General features: G+C 43.1%; 1 protein-coding gene across 3 annotated transcripts in view; it reads left to right on the forward strand.

Moving 5' to 3' along the window:
* HDAC6 (histone deacetylase 6) overlaps positions 1–26123 on the forward strand; it is a 159567-nt gene that overhangs the window by 57822 nt on the left and 75622 nt on the right. For all 3 annotated transcript variants that reach the window (XM_073600035.1, XM_073600036.1, XM_073600034.1), the window contains exons 5-14: positions 2975–3059; positions 3980–4020; positions 4119–4215; positions 8597–8694; positions 12281–12385; positions 12458–12526; positions 15291–15417; positions 15538–15603; positions 18214–18273; positions 24427–24516. In XM_073600035.1, the coding sequence (XP_073456136.1) occupies positions 2975–3059; positions 3980–4020; positions 4119–4215; positions 8597–8694; positions 12281–12385; positions 12458–12526; positions 15291–15417; positions 15538–15603; positions 18214–18273; positions 24427–24516 (838 nt within the window). The remainder of the gene's footprint in view (positions 1–2974; positions 3060–3979; positions 4021–4118; positions 4216–8596; positions 8695–12280; positions 12386–12457; positions 12527–15290; positions 15418–15537; positions 15604–18213; positions 18274–24426; positions 24517–26123) is intronic.

Consider the following 26123-nt stretch of genomic DNA (forward strand, 5'->3'; position numbering starts at 1 on the left):
CTTTAAGGCATAAGGCTCAATTCACTAAGCTACAGCGCATATAATAGGTTATTTTCAGCCAGGTAAATGGTGTCAGCAGCTCTCATTGGTAGTTGTTGAAAACAATGGTCTATAATGGAAAATCATGATGGCTAAAATTCAGTGAATTGAGTTTGATGTTTATTATTGGCACCTTTCAAAACATTTTTAGACTCACATTGTTCACATATTTGGGCATTGGATGTGTTTTGGACCGCATCCGATTCACATAACTTTCTATGGAGCTAGTTCATATATAAATTTGCTGCAAATGTAAAAAGGTCCTGTGCCATTTTCTGAGCACTGTGGTGCAGTTCAGATGCGAATTCCAGGCTCATTGCCTTCTATGGGAACACATCTGAATTGTACATCTGATCATTTTTAAACACTAATTGGATCCGGAAAAAAACAATGTGGGGGTCCCCCTCAAAATCCATACCAGACCCTTATCCGAGCATGCCATACCAGGCCACATGCCCTCAACATGGGGGGGGGAGCTTTTGGGCCCAAGGCCAGAACCTCAGGTCTGTTACACATTTTAAGGGGAACCCCACGCCAAAAATGTGAAAAAAAAATTGGAGTGGGCCCTTAGGTCTGGTCTTAGGCCCCAAACCACCTCTATGTTGTGGGCATGTGACCTGGTATGGCTCAGGAGGGGGAGGGGGAAATGGCTTGTCCCCTCAGCTTTCTTGGCCCGCCAGGCTGCATGCTTGGATAAGGGTCTGGTATGGATCTTGGGGAGGCGGAGGCTGGGGCGACCCCACACCATTTTTTTTTTTTTTTTCATTTTGGCGTGGTATTTTTTACAATTCTTTCTTTATTGCTGGTATTAATTTTATTTTTACATTCAGCTGTCAGCAGGGGACCCTGTTGATAGCTGATGAGTCATCCCTTGTTAATGACGTGACGGCCGGCTTCCCGGTCCACTCCTTAGCAACCAGCTAATATCAAAGACGGTGCCGGTGTCTTGCCGAGAAAGTTCCCCCGGCGGATAAGAACCCCCCTATACTGCGCAGGCGCAGCGCTTGCGCAGTACGGACGACTACGGAGCCGCCAAAAGTAGCCAAAGCTGAAAACCTTGAGTCAGCTGTACACGGCGCCTGCGCCCTGAGTCCAGGTTCAAGTTCCACCATCCAAGTGGACATAGAGGTAAAATAAAAAAGTGCCGAGCGAAGCCCGAAGTGTGGCAAGCGTAGCGAGGGGCCCTGTTACAGGCGCCGTGTACAGCTGACTTACAGCTATTCAGCTTCGGCTATTTCCGGCGGCTCGTACTGCGCAAGCGCTGCGCCTGTGCAGTACAGGGGGGTCCTTATCCGCCGAGAGGAACTTTCTCAGCAGAACACCGGCTCCAACAATTTGCATCTGAACCACATCTAAATTGCAGCTAAACAGCTGCTTTGAAAATTTGCAGTGAAAACTGAGGGGAAATTTGCACCAGATATGTGTGAACCTAGCCTTAAGGTTTAGGAGAAGAGAACAATTTGATCCTAACAGGGAGCACTTTTCTCCTCCAGCAGTCCTGGATCTGGATCTATTCCTCCAGAGAGTTAATAAGGGACCATGTTATTCCCAGCATTATAGAATCAAACTCCTGTCACTGCCTCCCTAGTAGCTGTATACCATAGACATACAGTATATGAGCAGTATTTTAGTTATGAGTAGAGGTGATTTAAAATAGGAATAATAGCATGCTAAATCTAAATATATAAAAGATAAGTATAGTGTGCAAATTAAATCAGTGCAGCAATCATAAATATATATAGCAAGTATAAACATTAATGTAATAAGTCCACATGCAATCCAACGTATATATGCAGATTCTTCTGTGATGAAAACGTGTAATCAATCCTTTCCAAAATCTGCGCCACACATTAATAAAAACAGGTGATAAAGAAGATAGTTGTCACCGCTACCTTTAAGTGCAATGCCTGCTCACCTCAATATAAGACCTCCTTGGGTCAAATCACACTTTAGTATTAATGCAGGAGATCAGCCACATAGGAAGCGAAACACCAGCTGTTTAATCAGAGAGCCTGACAATTCCTCCCAATACACTTTGGAACGCCAGTCCTCAGAGTTTAATGCTCAAAGTAGACGAAAGATCATCATCGCGCAAAATTGTAAAACAATCCTTGTTTTATTTAAAATATATAAATTCACTCACATTTTGTACATCTTGTAAAAAGACTTGTATAAAATTTCTCACTGCGAGGAGGAGAGCTGTCATGAGAAATTTTATACAAGTCTTTTTACAAGATGTACAAAATGTGAGTGAATTTATGTATTTTAAATAAAACAAGGATTGTTTTACAATTTTGCGCGATGATGATCTTTCGTCTACTTTGAGCATTAAACTCTGAGGACTGGCGTTCCAAAGTGTATTGGGAGGAATTGTCAGGATCTCTGATTATTCAGCTGGTGTTTCGCTTCCTATGTCGCTGATCTCCTGGATTAATACTAAAGCGTGATTTTACCCAAGGAGGTCTTATATTGAGGTGAGCAGGCATTGCACTTAAAGGTAGCGGTGACAACTATCTTCTTTATCACCTGTTTTTATTAATGTGTGGCGCGGATTTTGGAAAGGATTGATTACACGTTTTCATCACAGAAGAATCTGCATATATACGTTGGATTGCATGTGGACTTATTACATTAATGTTTATACTTGCTATATATATTTATGATTGCTACACTGATTTGATTTGCACAGTATACTTATCTTTTATATATTTAGGTTTAGCGCACAATTATTCCTATTTTATTTCACATATTTAGTGTCAGATCACTTGAATAGTTGCAGCTGTTCCTTTTTTACTTTTTTCAATTTATTCTCATAGCAGTGTTTGGGTATTTTTATCATATCAGTAGAGGTGATTGTTCCCATCTGGTAGCTCACTACAACCATTGTAAGTTAAAAGTGCCTCTTCAGAGTTGACATTGCTTTGTTTCTGTTCAGATTCCCAGAGTGTCCGGCACGAATCTTGGCAATTAAAGAGAAGCTGGCGCAGTATGGTCTGGTGGATCGCTGTGTTAAAGTACCTGTAAGTTTTGCAAGACTTGTGAATTGCTGGCTAAGGAGATTAATGCTGATAAAAGTGAAGGATTTTGATATAATTGAAAAGCTGTATACTGTATTAAAATAAGTTGTGGAAATGGCTTAATATATGGGAGAACAGCCTTCATGTACATAACAACTCGTATCCATGTGTGGCATCATAGAGAAGCAGGTTTACACCCTAAAACAAATATTCCAATTTGTGGTCACATAGCTGGCGGTTAGTTTGGGGCTGCAAGTAGTAAAAATCCTCTTTTATCTCAGAGTGAGTAATGACTTTACTAGCACAGATGTAGACTAAGCTGTCCTCGGAACAAGGAACAAGTAAAAACAGCTGCTGACAGGTAAACATGGTGGCCCCTAGGGATGTCCATGTATACCCTCAGCATTACCTTTACTCTATCAATGCCAGGCCATTCCTGCCAGGAAAAGCTCCAACACTTTTTATATAGGGTCAAAGCTTATCTGCCCTCTACATTCCTAATGGCCCCATCACTGTATTGGGCTGACTCGTCGGTCAGTAGGAATATGTGTCGGCCAAGCCTACAGTTTATACCTATAAGCACCGTTTTTATTTATTATTTATTTATTTTCTTCCTAAAGTGACAATCGTTTCTAAACCCCAAAGCATATAAAAATGCAGATTACCACTCCTTAAATATAATGTCTGCAACAGCTTTCTTTTTTCCTTACTCCTGATGGTTGAATGAAGTATCATGGATAAGGTATGTGCTGTTAGGGAGAGGGGAAGTTAAATTACTCTTCAAGGGCAAAGTAATGGGGGACTTTGATTATAGGTTCACTTAAAATAAAAGGAACCATAACTGTTAATTACCTGACTTTTTTGCAGTGAAAGGGTGAATGTGGTATTGCTTGTGTTGATGACGTGACTCTGTTTTACAACAGGCTAGAGAAGCATCGGATGCAGATCTCCTGCTTGTTCACAGGTATGAGGCCTCCGAGATGGACACAGTTGTCTTCCTGTTACCCATTGAAACAATAGAGATTGTAATCGGTTTGTGTTTTCTCTCTGTCCTATTTTTAGTTCAGACTTTGTAGAGTTAATGAAGTCCACTCAAGAAATGAACCAGGAAAAACTCAAAGAGCTGTCAGATCGCTATGACTCTGTTTTCTTGCACCCTGTAAGTAAAGTCTTCCTTCAAGAAAATGTGTAAATCTATCTAATATATATATATATATATATATATATATATATATATATATATATATATATACCAGCGCAGCCAAACAAAGGCCCTTTGTTTGGCTGCGCTGGTAAATACCAACAGCTGGGAGGAACACCCCCTCGCTCTCTACTAGCAGAGGTGTGAAGGTTTTATTTAGTCAGTTGCATACAGGGTGCTAGCAGCCATGCAGGCAGTAGTGTTAGGTTTTTTTTTAATTAAACTAGTGTCATTGAAAGAACCTTATGTTATTGTGTTATTGTAAACAAGGAGCTTATGCTATTTAGTCACATGACTGTCCTGCAGGAGACTCAAGTTGATGAATTATCAGACTGTTATGCCGTGTACACACGAGCGGACTTTCAACGGACTGAACTCCGAAGGACTTTTTGACGGACTTTCAACGGAGTTCCGATGCAACGGACTTGCCTACACACGATCACATCAAAGTCCGACTGATTCGAACGTGATGACGTACGACCGGACTAGAATAAGGAAGTTCATAGCCAGTAGCCAATAGCTGCCCTTGCGTTGTTGTTCGTCCGTCGGACTAGCATACAGACAAACATATTTTTCGACCAGACTCGAGTCCATCGGAAAGATTTGAAACATGTTTTATTTCTAAAGTCTGTCTGATTTTTCGACAGCAAAGGTCTGATGAAGCTCACACACGATCGAATTGTCAGGCGGATTTGTTCCGTCGGACCTTTGCTGTCGAAAAGTCCGGTCGTGTGTACACGGCATTAGATCTACTGTACATTCTTTTCTTTACCGTATTTCCTTTTGTTAGCATGGAGCTAATGCTGATCTTCTAACTGCTAAAACTGGTCATACTTTAGATATTACTAGGTGGCTGGATATGCACTCAGAAATGTCCCCTTTAACCACTTCAGCTCCGGAAGGTTTAACCCCCTTCCTGACCAGGCCATTTTTTGCGATACGGCACTGCATTACTTTAACTGACAATTGCGCAGTCGTGCGACACTGTAGCCAAATAAAATTGATGTCCTTTTTTTCCCACAAATAGAGCTTACTTTTGGTGGTATTTGATCACCTTGGCGGTTTTTATTTTTTGCGCTATAAACAAAAAATGACCGACAAGTTAAAAAGAAAAACTTTTTTTTTTACTTTCTGCTATAAGACACATCCAATAAAAAAAAATTAAAAAATCTAATTTCTTCATCAATTTAGGCCAATATGTATTCTGCTACAGATTTTTGTTTAAAAAATCCCAATAAGCGTATATTGACTGGTTTGCGCAAAAGTTATAGCGTATACAAACTTTGGGATAGATTTATGGCCTTTTTATTTTTGTTATTGTTTTTGATAGTAATTGCGGCGATCAGAGGATTTTAGAGGGGCTGTGACATTGTGGCGGACAAATGGGGCACTAAGTGACACTTTTTGGGGACCAGTGACACCAATACAGTGATCAGTGCTGAAAAAAATGCACTGTCACTGTACTAATGACACTGGCAGGGAAGGGGCTAACATCGGGGCGATCAAAAGGTTAAGTGTGCTCCTAGGGAGTGCTTTCTAACTGTGGGAGGAATGCTGTGATTGGAGGAAAACCGAGATCCGTGTTTCAGTTTAGCAGAAACACAAGATCTCCATCTTCATTCCTCACAGAACGGCGGCCTGCCTTTTTTACATAGGTAGACCGCTGTTCTGCCTCCCCTGTGAACGGTTGGCGAGTCCCAGTGGCCATCGCGGCTGCTGGACCTGCTGATTGGCTCCCGCTGTGTCCAATCACAGTGGGAGTGGGGCCCCGCCGACACACGCCCCAGAGCCGATGAGAGGAATCACGTACAGGTACGTAATTTTGCGCTTAAGGGCCACCCTGCCACAGTATATGTACGTGGGGAGGTCCTTAAGCGGTTAAAGTGGAAGTTTGGTCAATACTTAACTAACTCTAAATCTACACTCTGCAATTCTTAGCCTAATCTTCAGTATTTAGCCCTGTAAAGAAAAAAAAATCTCTGTACTGTTCTGCAGCTGCTCCGGTCCAGTCCCACGCTGAGCTGCCAGCGGTGGTTTCAGTTTGTGGGAGTGTGCAAGAGAGGCAGCCGACAACGGAAGCCCCTTAGTATGTCTATGGGAGACGTCACTTCCCAGCCATTTCCCAGTCATTGTCGATTTTCTCCTGCACACAGCAGCCGCCGCTGGAGACCTGACTGGAGTGGCTGCAGAACAGGAAAATATGGCGATTTTTATTTTTATTTTTTTCTACAAGGCTAGATAAATTAGGCTTAGAACATGGCAGAGAGTAGGTTTAGCGTTACTTAGGTTTTGACTAAAATTCCACTTTAAGCAACTGTGTCTCCTCAAATTTAGGGTTCTGAAAGGGATCATACTAAACTGCATATTGGGATGATTGGATTATTGGTTGCAATACTGAACTCTCATTAGATGTCAGTGTACACACACACATATATATAGTAATGACTCTGTTTTTTTCTCTAAGAGCCCTTTCACACTGGGGCGGTTTGCAGGCGCTATTGCGCTAATAATAGCGCCTGTAAACCGGCCCGAAAGTGCCGCTGCTTGCATTTCAGTGTGAAAGCCCCGAGGGCTTTCACACTGGAGCGATGCGCTGGCAGGACGGTAAAAAATGTCCTGCCAGCAGCATCTTCGGAGCGGTGAAGGAGCGGTGTGTATACCACTCCTTTACCACTCCTGCCCATTGAAATCAATGGGACGGCGCGGCTATACCGCCGGCAAAGCGCCTCTGCAGAGGCGCTTTGCGGTGGTATTTAACCCTTTCTCGGCCGCTAGCGGGGGTAAAACCGCCCCCGCTAGCGGCCGCATACCGACGGTAAAACGCCGCTAATAATAGTGGCGTTTTACCGCCCCCCGCCCCAGTGTGAAAGGGCTCTAAATATGTTATTCTTTCCTGCAGTGCAAGAAGCAGTTGCTAATGTTTAAGGCCCCTTTCACACTGGGGCGGTGGGGGCGTCGGCGGTAAAACAGCGCTATTTTTAGCGCTGTTTCACCGTCGTTTTTGCGGCTGTATTCGGCCGCTAGCGGTGCGGTTTTAACCCCCGCTGGCGGACGAAAAAGGGTTAAATCCGCTTGTACAGCGCGGCTATAGCCGCGGTATTACCGCGGTATAGCCGCGCTGTCCCATTGACTTCAATGGGCAGGAGCGGTTTAGGAGCGGTGAATACACCGCTCCTTCACCGCTCCAAAGAAGCTGTTGGCAGGACTTTTTTTACCGTCCTGCCAGCGCACCGCTTCAGTGTGAAAGCCCTCGGGCTTTCACACTGAACAAACAGCGGAGGGTGTTTAGGGGCGGTTTGCAGGCGGTATTTTTAGCGCAATACCGCCTGCAAACCGCCCCAGTGTGAAAGGGGCCTAACTGTTCACTTGCTAATGGAAAAATTACATTTGACCTGTTTTTGATGGGAATATGGGTAGAATTATTATTTCTAATGAGGTTTATGGGAGGAATATCATGTTAACACCTGACAATGAACATATTTAACCCATTACTGAGAATAATATGCATATAGGAACATATTCAACCCATTTCTGATAAGAATATGCATATAATTATTTTTATACATGGGGATTATGGGTGGAATATTTTAGTTAAACATACATAGGAACATATTTAACCTATTTCTTTTAAGAATGTGCATATTATTTTTCTACATGGGGATCATGGGTAAGGATGAGCTCTGGCGTGTTTGCACACTCCGCGTGCAGAGCCCGCCAGGAAGTCAGCATGGCGCTGCGCTAATCACAGGCAGTGAGACATTTTCCTGATGTGCGGCTGCAGAGATCGGGAAATGTCTCACTGCCTGTGATTAGCGTAGCACCATGCTGACTTCCTGGCGGCTCTGCACGCGGAGTGTGCGAACACAACAGAGCTCATCCTTAATCATGAGTGGAATATTGATATATTAATTTCTGATAAGAATATGCATGTAATTATTTTTACATGGGTATTATGGGTGGAATATTGTAGTTAAACATACATATGAACCTATTTAACTAATTTCTGATAAGAATATGCATATAATTATTTTTCTACATGGGGCTGATGGGTGGAATATTGTAGTTAAACATACATAGGAGTCATTACCATATAAATGTGTATAAAGTACACTGACATCTAGTGAGAGTTCTCAGTATTGCAGCCGATAATCCAATCATCCCATCATCCCAATATTCAGTTTAGTATGTCCCTTCAGAAAGCAGTGTTGTCTACATATTAATACTGATATGTATATCTTAGAAAGATTTTTTTTAACATGTAATAGAAAACGATGTTGAGATTTATTGAAAACATTAAGGTTTTGACTTTAGTCACATAAAATGTTTCCTTTTTCTACAGGCTTCATTCACTACCTCCTGTCTGGCTGTCGGCTCTGTCTTGCAGTTAGTTGATAAAGTCGTGAAGGGGGAAATCCGCAATGGGTTAGCATTGGTCAGGTGAGGGCCATTGGTTTAAACTATATAATATTTGCCATTATATCTGAGATTTGTACCCTATTTAAAACCTACCTTCAGCCAAAACTGTTTTGTTAGCCTTGATTGGAGTGGGAAAAGGTTAGAACTGCTGCACATTTTTAAAGTGTTTGATTTCTCTGTAACTCCTGTCCTAATGACACAAGGGGGTTTATTTACTAAAGCTGGAGAGTGCAAAATCAGGCTCCCTTCTGAAACCAGAAACCAATTAGCTTCCAGGGTTTATTGCCAAAGCTTAAGGCCCCATCCACACTTGTGCGACTTTGGACCCCAGAGTCGCGTGACAAATCGCACCCCATTTTTCCCTATGAGTTCCGTTCATATCTGTGCGACTTCAAAGTAATTTCTGCACTAATTTGGTCTGACTTTCATGCCACTTGAGGTCCATAGACCTCAAGGTAAACCTTCAAAAGGCGCATTAAAGTCACACCCGCATCATATAGATATGACTTTGGATGAGTGTGACTTGTATAGAACCAAAGAAATTGTTTATTTTTATTTTCTAACGAATTTCTAATTTTCAGTACAATTGGAATTCAAATTGGTCGAAAATTGATCGACCGATTAGAATTCTGTGTCAAGAATAGCTGGTTGTTAAGGAGCGGGCCGGGAAGCCGGCCGCTGCGTCATTAACAATGGATGACTCAAAGGCTGTTAGCGGGTTTCCACACTGACAATTGAATGTATAAAAAAGAATGCTGGCAATAAAAAAAAAAAAAAGATCAAACATGGTCGTGGGGCCCCCCCCCAAAAGAATCCATACCAGACCCTTATTCAAGCATTTAGCCCGGCAGGTCAGAAAAGGGGGGGTTCTGCCCCCCGTCCCAAGGCACCTTGTCCCCATTTTTTCTGTGGGCAGGGGGATTTATCGGAATCTGGACGTCCCCTTTAACATGGGGGGGGGCCCCAGATTCCGGCCCTCCCCTTTATGTGAATGAGTATGGGGTACATTGTACCGCTACCCATTCAGCAAAAAAGTGTAAAAAGTGAGTAAAGACAGTACACCAGTTTTTGATAATTCCTTTATTACAAAGTAAGAAAAAAATGTCCCCTGTAGATCCATCATCAATCACAACGCCCGCCACACTGTCGACCAGCAAAACCTCAACGATTGCTTCAGCCCTGCGATAGCTCTTAAATACCTAAGGGGCGGGTGACCCTCGGTCAATAATCTGGGGGGGAACCCCACAAAGTTTTTTTCTCTTTTTTTTTTTTTTTACTACATTCAGCTGTCAGTGGGGAACCCCGCTGACAGCTGATGACTTATCCGTTGTTAAGAACACACCGGATGGTTTCCTGGCCACATTCCCGGCTATTCTTCATACAGAATTTGAATCGGTCGATCAATTTTCGAATTCCAATCGTTCTGAAAATTTGTAATTCTGCAGAAAATAAAGAAACCTAAGGAATTTTTCAGTTCTGTACAAGTCGCACTCAGCCAAAGTCGCATCAAAATTGCATCTACATGATGCAGGTGTGACTTTTTATGCCAGTGGTTATCAACCTCAGTCCTCAAGTACCCCCAACAGGCCATGTTTGCAGGGTTTCCTTTATCTTGCACAGATGCTTTAAATCAGAGTCCAATGGCTTGGTATTTTGGACAGCTATTTTATCTAAGAGAAATTCCCAAAACATGGCCTGTTGGGGGTACTTGAGGACTGAGGTTGAGAACCACTGTTTTATGGGACTTTTGAGGGTTTACATTGAGGTCTGTGGACCTAAAGCTGCATGAAAGTCAGGCCAAGGTAGTGCAGGAGCTACTTTGACCTTCCACAGATATGAGCGGTACTCATAGGGAAACATGGGGTGCGACTTGTCATGTGACTTTGGGGTCCAAAGTTGCATGACAAGTCCCACAAGTGTGAAAGGGGTCTTAGGCTTTGGCAATAAAACCTGGAAGTTGATTGGTTTCTATGCAGAAGTGAGCCTGATTTTGCACTCTCCGGCTTTAGTAAATAAACCCCCTTGTGTGTTAGGATGGGACAGGGTATTATTCCTTCCTTTAAGAGAGAGAGACTTCATTGGAGGGATTATCCATCATTTTCTGTCCTGAAGGAAGAGGAGGGGAAAGATGAGTGTTTTGGTTAGAGTTGGGCTTTAAAGTGGTTGTACACCCTGTACAACCACTTTTACCTACAGGTAAGCCTATATTAGGGCTTACCTGTAGGTGCTTGAAATATCTCCTAAACCTCCACGGTTTAGGCAATATTTACAAAAAAGCCGATCACCGATGTCTACTTTAGAAAGGGCACATTGTGCCATTTCTAATAGGGGTTATGCCATGACTGGGGGCTCCCACGCGCATGCCGGAGTTGGCGGCCCTGGAAGGATAAGGGGTTGAAGATGGACGCTTGCTGTTAGGCCCCTTTCACACTGGGGCGGTGGGGGCGTCGGCGGTACAACAGCGCTATTTTTAGCGCTGCTGTACCGTCGTTCTTGCAGCTGTATTTGGCCGCTAGCGGTGCGGTTTTAACCCACGCCGGCGGCCGAAAAAGGGTTAAAATCACTCGTACAGCGCGGCTATAGCCGCGGAATTGCCGCAGTATAGCCGCGCTGTCCCATTGATTTCAATGAGCAGGAGCGGTTTAGGAGCGGTGAATACACCGCTCCTTCACCGCTCCAAAGAAGCGGTTTGCAGGACTTTTTTTACCGTCCTGCCAGCGCACCGCTTCAGTGTGAAAGCCCTCGGGCTTTAACACTGAACAAACAGCGGAGGCTGTTTAGGGGCGGTTTGCAGGCAGTATTTTTAGCGCAATACCGCCTGCAAACCGCCCCAGTGTGAAAGGGGCCTAACTGTTCACTTGCTAATGGAAAAATTACATTTGACCTGTTTTTGATGGGAATATGGGTAGAATTATTATTTCTAATGAGGTTTATGGGAGGAATATCATGTTAACACTTGACAATGAACATATTTAACCCATTACTGAGCATAATATGCATATAGGAACATATTCAACCCATTTCTGATAAGAATATGCATATAATTATTTTTATACATGGGGATTATGGGTGGAATATTTTAGTTAAACATACATAGGAACATATTTAACCTATTTCTTTTAAGAATGTGCATATTATTTTTCTACATGGGGATCATGGATAAGGATGAGCTCTGGCGTGTTTGCACACTCCGCGTGCAGAGCCCGCCAGGAAGTCAGCATGGCGCAGCGCTATTCACAGGCAGTGAGACATTTTCCCGATGTGCGGCTGCAGAGATCGGGAAATGTCTCACTGCCTGTGATTAGCGTAGCACCATGCTGACTTCCTGGCGGGCTCTGCACGCGCCCCAGTGTGAAAGGGGTCTTAGTGGGGACAGCAGTGACATCGCAGGCTTCAGTTTCAGGTAAGTGACACATAATGGGCTATGTGATGCATAGTAGTCCATTATGCTTTACCTTTGCAGGGAAATAAAGAGGAAGTAAAACAAACCAGGGTTTACTTACTCTTTAAAGTTTTTCTTTTCAGTAAAATCACGATCCCATATAGTTATAGTCCGTATTTATTCTACTCTAAGCAGTTTTTCTTTCCTGTTGTTTTTTTGTGGCAGGCCTCCAGGACACCATGCCCACACTGACAAAATGAACGGTTACTGCATGTTTAATCATCTGGCCATTGGGGCTAAATATGCTCAGCACAATCATGGGGTAAAGCGGTGAGTTTCAGTGTGATAAGGCAACATTATAATTATAATATAGCAGCTAAATTCCCTTTTCTCTTCCTTCAGGGTGCTAATTGTAGACTGGGACGTCCATCATGGTCATGGAACACAGTTCATATTTGAACACGATCCCAGGTGTGTAACTCTACTTGAGAGGAGATCTATCATTGTCTTATCTTGGGAGTTTTTTTTATATACCTGTGCTTTGAGAAATATAGAGACTCCTTACTTCTGAAAATGCTAGAAGCAGTCTCAGTTGTGATCTTTGAGGATGAATTACTGCACAGTGCCTACAGCTTTTTTATTGCTTTTTATGAATAAAGAAATACTTTAATGCCCATGGACTGGGCATAAAAATAATTTAAAGCACTATTAAACCCAAGAGCAAACCTATATTATATTGCAGCTTACCAATTCTTAGATGTCATGGCTGCATTAGATTTCTTTTTTTAGGCTTTCTTTCTTCTATTGTCATTTGGTGATCTGGCCAGTAAGTCTGTTGTTTTTCAAAAGAACCAGCTCTCTTGCAGATTGTATCAGTTGCAGGGATGAGACAAACCATAAAACACGGACAGGGGTGCTTACAATGATCAGCCCTTAGTTGATTATGTAAAAACCTTCATGCCAAAAGAAAAGAAACTGCTTGCTGTTACTACTTACCTATTAGCTGGAGTTTGGCTGCATTGTGTTAGTGTAATTAAATCTAGTAAGTTGTGATAGTACCATCGATTTATGAAACCGGAATTGCTGCCCACATCAGTGAAAATTGAATACAAAATCGAGCAGGTTCCTCTGTGGGACTTTTAAAGGCAGAAATTCCTTGACAAATAAATGTAATGAAAATATATTGATATTTTATTAGAAAAGTTTAAAAGTGAATTGGTGACTTATGAGAAGTCACAATAGGATGCATATAGCTATTTATACAAAATACAATGTCAGGAAACATATGTGTGTATGTATACAGACAACCACTTGAGACTGGCCAGTAGTGAACTGGGTCAGACGATGCAAATGTATTTAAATCTGGTAGTATATCGAACACTCCCCTCCCCCCGGACTGACATTGCTGCTTTCTAAATATGCACCCTGTGCTCCTTCATGTGGGGGCGCTCTAATACAGGAGATGTGTTACTGGCCAGACTACCAGGTGAGAACAGGGGAAAGAAGAAAACTAATACAGCCATCACATCTAATGATTGTTACGTTGCAATATATTACATTTTTGGTTTTGGGTTTAATACCACTTTGAAGCTCCATTTCAATCAAATGTGTGCAATTTTCATCTAAGTTAGGTGAGGATAAACTGCGTAATCTTGGCATCAATACTCAGGTGAGAAATGAGATGAGTAAAACCATTGGATGAGTAAAGCGGTGGCAGCATTTAGCACTGCAGAGGACAAGCAGAGGTCTCCCAGCCCATTTTTATTATAGAGACATCTGTCAGTCAATGACTAACTTACTTGCTGTAAAGGCTCTAATTTTAGAGCAGAAATCAGAATGGGAAACTGCACTGTGAGCCACTTATAGGTTGTTGAAGAGGACAGATAAATTTGATTGTTAACCAGAAAATGTATTGATATACAGCGGGGGGAGGGGGATAATTATTTGATTCCCTGCAGATTTTGTAAGTTTGTCCACTTAGAAAGAAATTAAAGGTCTATCATTTTTTATCATACGTGTATGTTAAATTATAGAAACAGAATGTCAACCAAAAATCCAGAAAAAAACACATGATACAAATGTTATAAATGGAGTTTCAGTTCAGTGAGTAAAATAAATATTTGATCCCCAAGCAAAACATGACTTAGTACTATCTTAGTAATATCTTCTGATATTGAATGGTTTCTGACCTGGTTCCCACTGAAGTCTTAGTGCCAGACTTTCCACATCTACATTTTGTCACATCTGCTGCACCATCCAACTTTCTAATATTCCATGTCACACCACATATGATACCACCATCTCCAGGCTATATTGTTTAAGCGATGCGCCACTTTATCTTTGCTGTCAAGATGATAAGGTCCTGAGGAAGATAATGGGTGAAACACGTCGACCTCTTGCATCACCTCTGCAGAGCATAATGATGGTTTATTAGTATGGCCAAATCACACAGGATATTGGCATTGATGTTTTTTTACCTTTTTAATGCTTTGGAATAACATTTATATATTTTTTTATATATTCCTTGTGGTCGTTCCTCTCTGGTACCAGTAAAGTCCAATTTTTATAGGTGTTTTGCAGTAAATTGTTACAATAAATGTGGTATCATCATAAAGAGCTAATGACAATTGTCATCAGGGCAAAAAAAGAATCTCTCCAAGTGGAACACAGACTGCAGTGAAAACCTGATAGGGGTAGTATTTCCTACTACACCCAAAAGCTAATAAAGGATGTTTTGGCTACACTGTAGATACATTTTAAAGCAGCAGTAAACATCGCTGGGACACTTGTACCTACAGGTAAGCTTATAATAAAGCTTACCTGTGGATATAAGGAATACGGTGTTTAGGAGATATTTACTGTCTCTGCAGTTGGTGACATCACTGTTGCATGCGCTCTGAAAGGACAGCATACTCATACCGGCCCTTCAGAGCTCTGTGCCATGGTGGAGACTCCCACACACATGCGCAGGAGTCATGTTATCGTGGCTCGGCAATTGAAGCAGCTGGAGCCCGCAAACCCTCAATCAAGACCGGGTGAAGGTTGTCACCGGTGACAGCGTGTGTTTTTAGGTAAGTCTTTCATAATGTGCTAGTATGCAATGCATACTAGCACATTATGAAATTACTTAGCAAGGGGCCAGGATTTTTAATTTCTTTGTCTGCTTTTGCTACCACTTGGAATATTTGTTATATTTAAATTTTGCTAATAAGTTTTCCCTTTTTATTCCTTCCAGTGTGTTGTATTTTTCCATTCACCGATATGAGAACGGAGAATTTTGGCCCCATCTTGCTGAGTCTTCCAGCAGCGCGGTGGGGAAGGAGCGCGGGGAACGCTATAATATTAATGTGCCCTGGAATAAGGTGTTTGAGATTCCTGCCTTATAATTTGCTGTCTCTACCTTGGTCTCCTTACTTTACCGGTATATAATATCAGCAAAAATTGTTCATTCAGTCTAAAATAAACTTCTGTTTTTCTCACAGATTGCAATGAAGGATGCAGATTATATCACAGCATTTCTTCATCTTCTCCTCCCTGTTGCCTATGAGGTAATCGATATACCACCATCTTTTGCAAAACTTTTTTCAATCCCTTAATAACCATTTAAAATCTCACAACTTGGTACATGTGTGTAATGTTTAATTCCTTTATATTGTTGGCATATACTGTATACAGTACTGTACAAGGGTTTTAGGCAGGTGTGAAAAAACGCTGTAAATTAAGAATGCTTTCAGAAATAGAAGTGTTAATAGTTTAGTTTTATCAATTAACAAAATGAAAAGTAAATGAACAAAAGAAAAATCCAGATCAAATCAATATTTGGTGTGACCACCCTTTGCCTTTAAAACAGCATCAGTTCTTCTAGGTACACTCGCACACAGTTTTTGAAGGAACTCGGTGGGTAGGTTGTTCCAAAATTCTTGAAGAACTAATCACAGATCTTCTGTGGATGTAGGCTGCCTCAGATCCTTCTGTCTTTTCATGTAATCCCAGACAGACTCCACAATGTTGAGATCAGGGCTCTTTGGGGGCCAAACTATCACTTCCAGGATTCCTTGTTCTTCTTTGAATGCTGAAGATATTTTTTTTTTATGACAATGGCTGTTTGTTTGGGGTTGTTGTCCTGCTGCAGAATACATTTGGGACCAATCACACACCTTCCTGATGGGATGGCATGATGGCTACTGTAAGTATCTGCCTGTATATCTCAGCATTGAGGACACCATTGATACTGACCAAATCTCAAACTCCATTAGCAGAAATGCAGTTCCAGACTTGCAAGGAGCCTCCACCATGCTTCACAGTTGCCTGCAGATGCTCATTATTGTACTGCTGTCCAGCCCTTCACCGAACAAACTGCCTCCTGCTACAGACAAATATTCCAGATTTTGACTCTGTCCAGAGCACCTGCTGCCATTTTTTTGCACCCCAGTTCCTATGTTTTTATGCATAGTTGAGCCTCTTAGCATTGTTTCCACATCAGAGGTATGACTTTTTGGCTGCAATTCTTCCATGAACCCCACTTCTGGCCAGACTTCTCCAGACAGTAGATGGGTGTACCTGGGTCCCACTGGTTTCTGCCAGTTCTGTGCTGATTGCACTGCTGGACTTTTTTTATTATTTATGTAAAGGTTTGCACCAGAATGAGTCAGGTAAAAAACATAAACATTGAGATGTCACATCTGACAGTCATCAACACTCTGCTCACCAAGTGCTGAGAACCGAGCGAGCAGCAGTCTTTTATCGCTTGGTGCTCAGTCCTAGAGTTGGCAGGGGACAGATGCAGCATTGAACTGATGCTGTATCCACCTAGGTAAGTGTGATTTTGAAAAAAAAAAAACTAACTTCTCTTTTAAACATACATGCCTTTTTGTCACCAGTATAGTCAATACCAGCAGTGTATAACTTTGATGTACTCAGTCTTGCCATATTGTATGACCTGTGATATGAAACTGTCTTCCACAACCTCACCTTAGTAGCAGAGTTTGGCTGTTCCTTGCCCAGTTTTAAGCCTCCTACACATCCTGAGCACACATGCAAATTGATGATCATTAGCCCCTGCTTAGCATAATTGGTTAATCATACACCTGACTGTGCAAGTGTACAAATTGTGCAAGTGTAGGAACTGATGCTGTTTTGAAGCCAAAGGGTAGGCACACCAAAAATTGATTTGATTTAGATTTTTCTTCTGTCTGTTGAAAACATTCTTACTTTACAACATTTCTTCACACCTGCCTAAAACTTTTGCACATTACGGTAAGTTGGCATGAACACTGAAAAATAGTAACTAGTAGGGTTGCACTGATACTATTATCGGTACTCGTGTAAATGTACAGATACCTGAAACCGATACTTTCAGGCTCAGTTCTTTGAGCTGTCAGTGGGTCTCCCCTGTTGACAGCTGAAGTGTTAAAGAAGTCCGGTAATTGGAGCTGTCAAAAAAAAAAAAAAAAGCAGCCGGCAATGTTTATAACACTAAAATTAAAAGAAACATTGTTTCTTTTTGTATCTTTCTGTTTCTTCATCTGCAGCTCAAAGGGATGAACAAATGTTCCTCTATTTAACCCCTTATTAACCCTTAATTTACTCTAATCAGCCTTAATTAACTCCCTATTCACCTCCATTTAATTCTTATTTTCTTGCTTTTTTTTTTTTTTTGTTCACGTCTATTTTTATAAACGATAAACAATGAAAACTTTTTTTTTGTTTGCTTTGTTAGTGAATATTTTTACACATATATATATTAACATATATTTATACATTTCACATTGAAAAAATGCAAAATTTAAAAAAAAATCTATTTAGTTTGTAAATAACTTTTCAATGCTTTGTACCATTGCTGACAGCTGAAGTGAAAACAAAACAGTTGAGGTAGGTATCGGTAATTGGTATCGGCGAGTACCAAAAAAAATAGTATCGGTACTCGTACTCATTGTAAAAAAAAATGGTATCGGTGCATCCCTAGTAACTAGTAAAACCTTTTTTACTTTTTGTGCTCAGTTTTTTTTTCATCCCCTTTTAGGCTTTCTTATAAGGTATAACTTCACTTTTGTTTAGAAATCCTCTGCAGACCCATCATATTCAATTCTTATCAATTCCAGTTGTTAGGAGGGAAATTGCCCTTTTAAAGTATTTATTTTACTTATTTGTCTTTGCAGTTTCAGCCACACCTTGTACTGGTTGCAGCTGGATATGACTCTGTGGTGGGAGATCCAAAGGTAATATCAACTTGGCCTTGTTCATGTTCCAGGAAGCATGCTTGTAGACCTGATTACCACCTTTCCAAGTAGATTCATACACACATGAAACTATTGCTAAAGCAGACCTTGCAGGGGAAATTGCATTCTAGCAATATAATCTGCGTTTTTCACAAATATTAGCGTTATATTAGTGTTTTGTTCTCAGGTAAAGAAGTTTGCCCTATAATATTTTTTAGCATATTGTTGATTGCAGCTCGGTATGAAGGTACTACCTTATTGATAAGACTGTTTAGACTTCTGCTGGTCATATGAGGTCCAATATCATCCATCTTTACCAGCAAAACAAATGAGAAGTAATCCCTTCAGTGGAGTTGCAGACAACCGTGTAGATCACACCAACAGGCAGCAAGGCTGTGTCCTCCCAAACACATTTTGTCAGATCTTTGCTACTACAAAACCTTTACTATAGGAGAACAGTAGAGGAATCTATCAGAGTAGCAATGCTGTCTTTTATAGCGGTGTTGTAGAGGAGTATTGTACACAGGTGATACACTGACACACCCACCATTCTGTTTTGTGATTAGGTCCGTAAAGCTGGCCATAGATGGAGCGATTTCTTTATTGTACATCACAGGACACAGAGCACCATAATAATGACTGTATGGGTTATACGCTTACCTTTAGGTGATTGGACACTGGCAACCAATAAGTAAGACGGTTCCTCCCATATAACCCCTCCTACACAGGAAGTGCCTCAGTTTTTTCGCCAGTGTCTTGAAGGTGATGGTCATGGCTGTTGAAGCTCTTCAAGTTTCTTCAAAGAAAATGTCCCACTGAGGATGTTTATAATCGGATACATTCGGATGGCTTACTAAGCTAAAGTGGATGGTACCCGAACCTCGGTTCAAGAACGAGGTGTTGCTTGTAATGTGTCCTTTTTAGGCGCTGGACCCTTGTTAAAATTGGTATTCCTGGTCAATCTTGCCCAAGGAAACCATAAAGGGTGCTTTACAGGTCCAGGGGTGTGGACCCCAATATGGGGGTCCCGGTCCCTGAAGGTCCCTAGAGGCGCTACCCGCCGTGATGGGGGAAGATTGGGCCTGGCAAGACAGGCCCTGCTGCTTGGGATGGTGAGTACTCCCTTTGGGGCTTTTTTATATATATACATGTGAATATATGTATTTCCCCTTGTAAAACTGCTAGTGTAACCTTGAGCTGTGCTAGGATTACAGAGGCCAGTTTGGTGCGCATTTTTAAAATTATTTGCGTATGAGTGCACACCGCGTGCGCGCCACCAGCGTGCGATTGCGCCGCCAGTGTGCGCGCGCCGCTGCTATCCACGTCACAGGTGCGCGTCAGGACTGAGCATGCGGTAGGCGGGTCGCCAATCGCTGATGGGCACGCTCGCTCTCATACTAGTGCTTTTAAAGCAGGGAGCTCTGGCGTGCGCATGGAGAAGGCAGAGCGAATGGTGGGCACGTGAGCCTGGTGGTCTTGGACACAGCGGTGACAGGTTTAAACTAGTTATAGTTTGTGGGGAGTACTCCTGTTTAGTTTCCTCGTGTATAAGCAATGATTTCCAAAAAACGAGGAGCAGGGAACAAGGCAAGCACAGGGGTAAGAGTCCCTCCACAAATAACAGGAGACCAACCCCATGCTGATGCAGCCTCAGTTTCTTCTGAAGGACCTGCGGCTTCTGACCTGGCTGAGCCATTGCACTTGTCAGGCATAGTAGCCACTACCATTGTACCTGCCTCAGCTTATGTTACAAAGGATGATTTGGCATCTGCCTTAGCGGGTCTTGAAGGCAAGATAGCTGGCATGATTGCCTCTGTAACACAGGGGGGGAGGAAGCGTAATAGATCTCCCTCCCCTGGGCCCGGGCCAATTGGTGAGTCACTAGAGCCCCAGGATTCTTATAGCCATATAGGTCCAGGTAACCTGGAACCAGAATGGGCAGAGGATCCAGAGGAGGTGGAACGACCAGGAGGTAGGAGAGGCTGAAGTTTCCTCGGCGTAGGATTCTGGCTCTGAGGAGCCAATTTCAGCCTCCTATTGCCAGCAATTGTTTATCCAATCTCTAATGGAGATGGTACGAATTGCGTTTTAAGTTACCCCTGGTTCAGGAGTCTGCACTCGCTTGTTCCGATCTGGGATCTTTGCAACATAAGCAAATTTACCAAGCCTTTCCCTTGCATCGTTACTGGAGCAGGTGATTTATGCGGACTGGGAGCATCCTGAAAGGATATACTTACCTCCCAAAAGGGTTTTCTGTTTTGTACCCTATGGAGGAGAAGTTTAGGAAGAAATGGAGCACACCTTTGGTTGACGCTGCCATATCTTCCATGAATAAAAACTTAACCTGTCCAGTGGATAATGCCCAGGTGTTCAAGGATCCGGCTGATAAAAAGCTAGAGTCCTTATTGAAGGCCTCCTTCTCGGTTGCCAGTGCAGCAGTTCAGCCTGCTATTGCACCTATTGGGATTTGTCAATCCCTAAAGGATCGCTTTAAGAAGATAGTAAAAAGCATTCCTTGCCAGGGGGAATCTGCTGAAGAGCTATCAGAGACCCCTCATGCCTTGTGTTTTGCGGTAGACGCTTTAAAGGGCTCAATTCAACAGATGTCTTGTTTTGCGTTATTATCAGTTCATATGCGCCGAGTATTGTGGCTAAAGAACTGGTCTGCTGAGACACCATGTTAAAGGCTACTTGCTGCCTTTCCATTTCATGGAGAACGCCTGTTTGGTGATGATCTGGATAAATATATCCAAAAGATCTCTGGAGGAAAGAGTGCTCTGCTTACTATTAAAAAGAAGGGGAAGCAGCCCTCTTATAAAATTCCTAATCCCCCAGTGCCTGGTGCCTCTTCCCCAAAACGGTATCGACGGCCTCAGCCGTCTGGGTTTAAAAGACCACAGGGTTAGAAAAAACCCTGGACCCAAAAGCCACCCAAGCCCAACTCCAAATCTACCTTGTGAAGGGGCGCCCCCGCTCTCACGGCTGGGGGGGCAGGCTTCGGCTGTTTGGGGAGGCCTGGTAGGAACTGGTTCAAGACAGATGGGTCATTTCCACTGTAAAGAACGGTTACAGAATAGAGTTCCGGGAGGTTCCCCCGAACTGCTTTCTACACTCAAGGGTCTCGGCGGATCCGGAGAAAAGAAGTTGCCTACTCCTAGCTTTACACCATCTGCTGATGCGGGGGTAATTGTAAAGGTCCCGCATGAAGAAAGATTCAAGGGGTTTTACTCAAACCTGTTCACCGTGCCGAAACCAAATGGGGAAGTAAGGCCCATTTTAGACCTCAAGGCTCTCAACTTCTTGTAGACGTCCGACCTTTCCGCATGGAGTCGGTTCGCTCAGTAATAAGGTCCCTGAGAAAGGGAGACTTTTTGGCATCCATAGACATCAAGGATGCTTACCTTCATGTGCCGATCTTCGGTCCACAACAAAGGTTCTTACGTTTCGCTGTAGAGGGCAGTCATTTCCAGTTTGTGGCACTACCGTTTGGTCTAGCCACGGCCCCCAGGGTCTTCACAAAGGTTCTGGCCCCAGTACTGGCTTCCCTAAGATCTCAAGGAGTCTCCATAATAGGATACCTGGACGATCTACTTCTAAGGGATTGCTCTCGCCCTACACTAGTTCTAAACGTGTAACAAGTACAGTGCAGGTCTTACAACGCCTAGGTTGGGTACTAAATTTGGACAAGTTAGCTCTTTGTCCAACCCAAACCTTGGTGTATCTGGGTCTGGTCTTGGACACCGCTCAAGAAAAGGTGTTTCTCCGCCCTTAAAGGTCGCCTCCATAGTGGAACTTGTACAGAAGGTGAAAAAAGAACCAACACCTTCTGTCCGGCTGTGCATGAGGTTATTGGGCAAGATGGTGTCATCTTTCAGCGCAGTGCCATATGCGCAGTTCCACTCCAGAACTGAAAGCCTGGGACAAGTCTGCTTGAACCTTGGATCAGCCAATGGTTCTATCTCCACAGGTTCTATGGAACCTCTCTTAGTGGTTAAGAACCAGCAACTTAAAAAGAGGGAAATCTTTCCCACCAGTAGCCTGGAAAGTGGTGACCACGGACGCCAGTCTTCTCGGCTGGGGAGCAGTCCTAGAGGAAGCGTCTGTCCAGGGAATATGGTCCCAGACAGAAAAGACTCTGCCCATCAATCTACTGGAAATTCGGGCAGCTCGTCTGGCCCTGCGATTCTGGACGTCCAGATTGCGGGGTTTTCCGGTCAGAGTTCAGTCCGACAACTCCACAGTAGTGGCGTATATCAACCATGAGGGGGGTACCAGGAGTCGGGCAGCCCAAAAAGAAGTAAATCATATACTAACCTGGGCAGAAAATCATGTGCCGTTTTTGTCGGCAGTGTTTATCCCGGGGGTGGACGATTGGCAGGCGGATTTCCTGAGTCGCCAGAAATTGTTACCAGGGGAATGGTCCCTACATGCCAAGGTTTTTCTACAGATCTGCCAATACTGGGGGACCCCAGATGTGGATCTGCTGGCATCCAGATTCAATGCCAAACTGAACAGGTTTGTGTCCAGGACCAAGGATCCGCTTGCTGTCGGGATAGACGCGTTAGTGGTTCCTTGGGATCAGTATTCTCTGATATATGCTTTCCCTCCGATCCAAATTCTGGCGCACTTACTACGCAGAATACGGGAGGAACGGAAGCCGGTGATCTTAGTGGCCCCAGCGTGGCCCAGGAGATCATGGTACTCGGAGATTGTGAAGTTGGCAGTAGGAGATCCGTTGGTTCTTACTTGCCGCCCAGACCTGTTGTCTCAAGGGCCCATATTCCATCCTTCTTTACGGTTGCTGAATTTGATGGCCTGGCTATTGAGACCAGACTACTGAAAGACCGTGGTATTATGGGTTCAGTCTTGTCCACTTTGATAAACGCTAGAAAGTCAGTTTCTAGAACTATCTATTATAGAGTCTGGAAGTCATACATTTCTTGGTGTGAGAAAAGGAAATGAAACCCTCGTAGGTATACGATTGGAAGGGTGCTCGCCTTTCTCCAAACAGGAGTAGACTTGCAGCTTGCTTTATGGACAATCAAGAGACAGATTTCGGCCTCATTGTTTTTTTTCCAAAGACCAATTGCATCCCATTCTTTGGTGCAAACCTTTGTCAAGGGAGTAACGCACCTGAGGCCACCGCGTAAACCACCTTTGTGTCCTTGGGACCTAAATTTGGTACTGTCAGCCTTACAGAGTCAGCCCTTTGAACCTATTAGGCATATCCCTTTGGTCCTATTGACCAGAAAATTAGTTTTTCTAATGGCTATAACATCAGCCAGAAGGGTGTCAGAATTGGCCACCAGGTGGATGTGAGGTCTCAAAAAGAGACTGTTTTTGGCCACAGCGTGTTGCAGGCTGCTTTATAATCTCGGATCCATTTGGGTCTAGGGATGATGTGCCCCCCCCCCCTCAGAGGCATTGCTTTAGGACATCACACATAGGCATTATTATGATGCTCTGTGTCCCGTGATGTACGATAAAGAAAAATTTATTTTTAAAGCAGCTTACCTGTAAAATCCTTTTCTTGGAGTACATCACGGGACACAGAAGACCCTCCCCTCTTTTTCTGGGATCGTCATTGCTTGCTACAAAACTGAGGCACTTCCTGTGTAGGAGGGGTTATATGGGAGGAACCGTCTTACTATTGGTTGCCAGTGTCTAATCACCTAAAGGTAAGCGTATAACCCACATAGTCATTATTATGGTGCTCTGTGTCCCGTGATGTACTCCAAGAAAAGGATTTTACAGGTAAGCTGCTTTAAAAATCCATTTTTTTCTTTCCTGCTACCACAAGTTGCAGGAAAGAAAGTTGCTAGAAATCCCTCCCATGGAGCCATTGTGTTCTTGGCCTTGGGGAGCCATCCCTACCAGGAACACACAGTGATTACTGCTAGCGGCTATAATAGCCGATAGCAATAATTGCATGTAAAATCAGACAGGCTGGTTGTACCCAAGTTGATCGATCTTGGGTACAATCAGCCTGCTCATACATGGTTCGAATCTTGGCCAGTCCCTGCTGAACCGGCTAAGATTTAATCCATCTATGGCTGGCTTTAGGGTTGTTTTTTTTTTGCTTGCAGTCTGAGAAAAAAATATATCCATTGTGATAACCACATCATATTTGCTCTATCATGTCTATTTGTACAGGGAGAGATGGCTGCCACCCCAGCATGCTTTGCTCATCTAACACACCTGCTTATGTCTTTGGCTGAAGGAAGACTTATTTTGTCTCTCGAGGTGAGCTGAGATACCTGTAATGAGACTGGTGTTTTTTGTAACAAAATCTGTAATATGTCAGTAGGTAATTTTACAGAGTATTTGTCAGTGGAGTCAGGCATTTTAAAGGGTTATAGACCTGATAGGGCAGTTAGTACAGTCTGACCGCTGGTGCTGTCTGAGACACACAAGCTTGGCTTTGGCCCCTGGAGGAGAGATGGCACCTACAGACAAAGCTGGCACTGCTCTTGTGGAGGAGAGATGGCACCTACAGACAAAGCTGGCACTGCTGATCTTGGGAGCAGCAATACCGACATAACAAATTTTCTCTTCTAATGCATTTTGGGAGACTCAGCAGAGCTCTGAAAAATTATCTCTGCCCCAAGGAATATGGATACTAAGCAGAAGGTAGAAGGGTACCTTTCTTAGTTTTAGCGCAGTGTCCTGGGAGGTGAGTCATGTTAGGTTTCTCTCACTTCAAGAAAGATTACTTTTTAAAATTTTTTTCTTTCCATCTCCCAGTTAGCAATTCTATTCCGTGTGGTATGATTCTGAAGTATTATTGATATCTGATAGCAATGTCACATGACATAACACATGAGACTGGTCAGTTGGTGGATGTCCCGATCTTGCCAAAAGCAGATTGGTCAACTGTTGTCTCAAGTCTATGGCTGGCAGAAATAAATCTTTTACATTAACTGAGATTCTTAACTGTTTAAAGTATTATTAAAACTTCTAAAAGCAGGTGTTTTTTTTTTTTGCATTAAGGTAAAAAAAACATCTGTGTGCAACTCCCCCCCAGCCCCCCCTTATACTTACCTGAGCCCAATATCGATCCAGCGCTGTGCATAAGAGCAGCATCACTGCTCTCTCTAGACACCAGCGGGAGCCATTGGTTCCTGCTGCTGTCAGTCACAGCCAGTAAGGAGGGAGCAGTGAAGAATGGGGCTGAGCCACACTGTGTGTATCAATGGAGCTGAGGAGCGGACCTACCGGAATGCCCCCATAGCAAGCAGCTTGCTATAGGAGCACTTAGCAGGGGGAAGGAGGCAAAAGCGCTGCAGGGGCCCAGAGAAGAGGAGGATCGGGGCTGCTCTGTGCAAAACTGTTGCACAGAGCAGGTAAGTATTACATGTTAGTTATTTAAAAATAAAAATTACATTCACAATCACTTTAAACCCTTATGCCCCGTACACATGATCAGACTTTGTTCGGACATTCCGACAACAAAATCCATGGATTTTTTTCCGACGGATGTTGGCTCAAACTTGTCTTGCATACACACGGTCACACAAAGTTGTCGGAAAATCCGATCATTCTAAACGCGGCGACGTAAAACACGTACGTCGGGACTATAAACGGGGTAGTGGCCAATAGCTTTCATCTCTTTATTTATTCTGAGCATGCGTGGCACTTTGTCCGTCGGATTTGTGTACACACGATCGGAATTTCCGACAATGGATTTTGTTGTCGGAAAATTTTATATCCTGCTCTCAAACTTTGTGTGTCGGAAAATCCGATGGAAAATGTGTGATGGAGCCTACACACAGTCGGCATTTCCGACAACAAGGTCCTATCACACATTTTCCATCGGAAAATCCTATCGTGTGTACGGGGCATAAGAGCTA

The sequence above is a fragment of the Aquarana catesbeiana genome, linkage group LG09, assembly GCF_042186555.1.
Source record: "Aquarana catesbeiana isolate 2022-GZ linkage group LG09, ASM4218655v1, whole genome shotgun sequence".
In the NCBI taxonomy this organism is placed as follows: domain Eukaryota; kingdom Metazoa; phylum Chordata; class Amphibia; order Anura; family Ranidae; genus Aquarana; species Aquarana catesbeiana.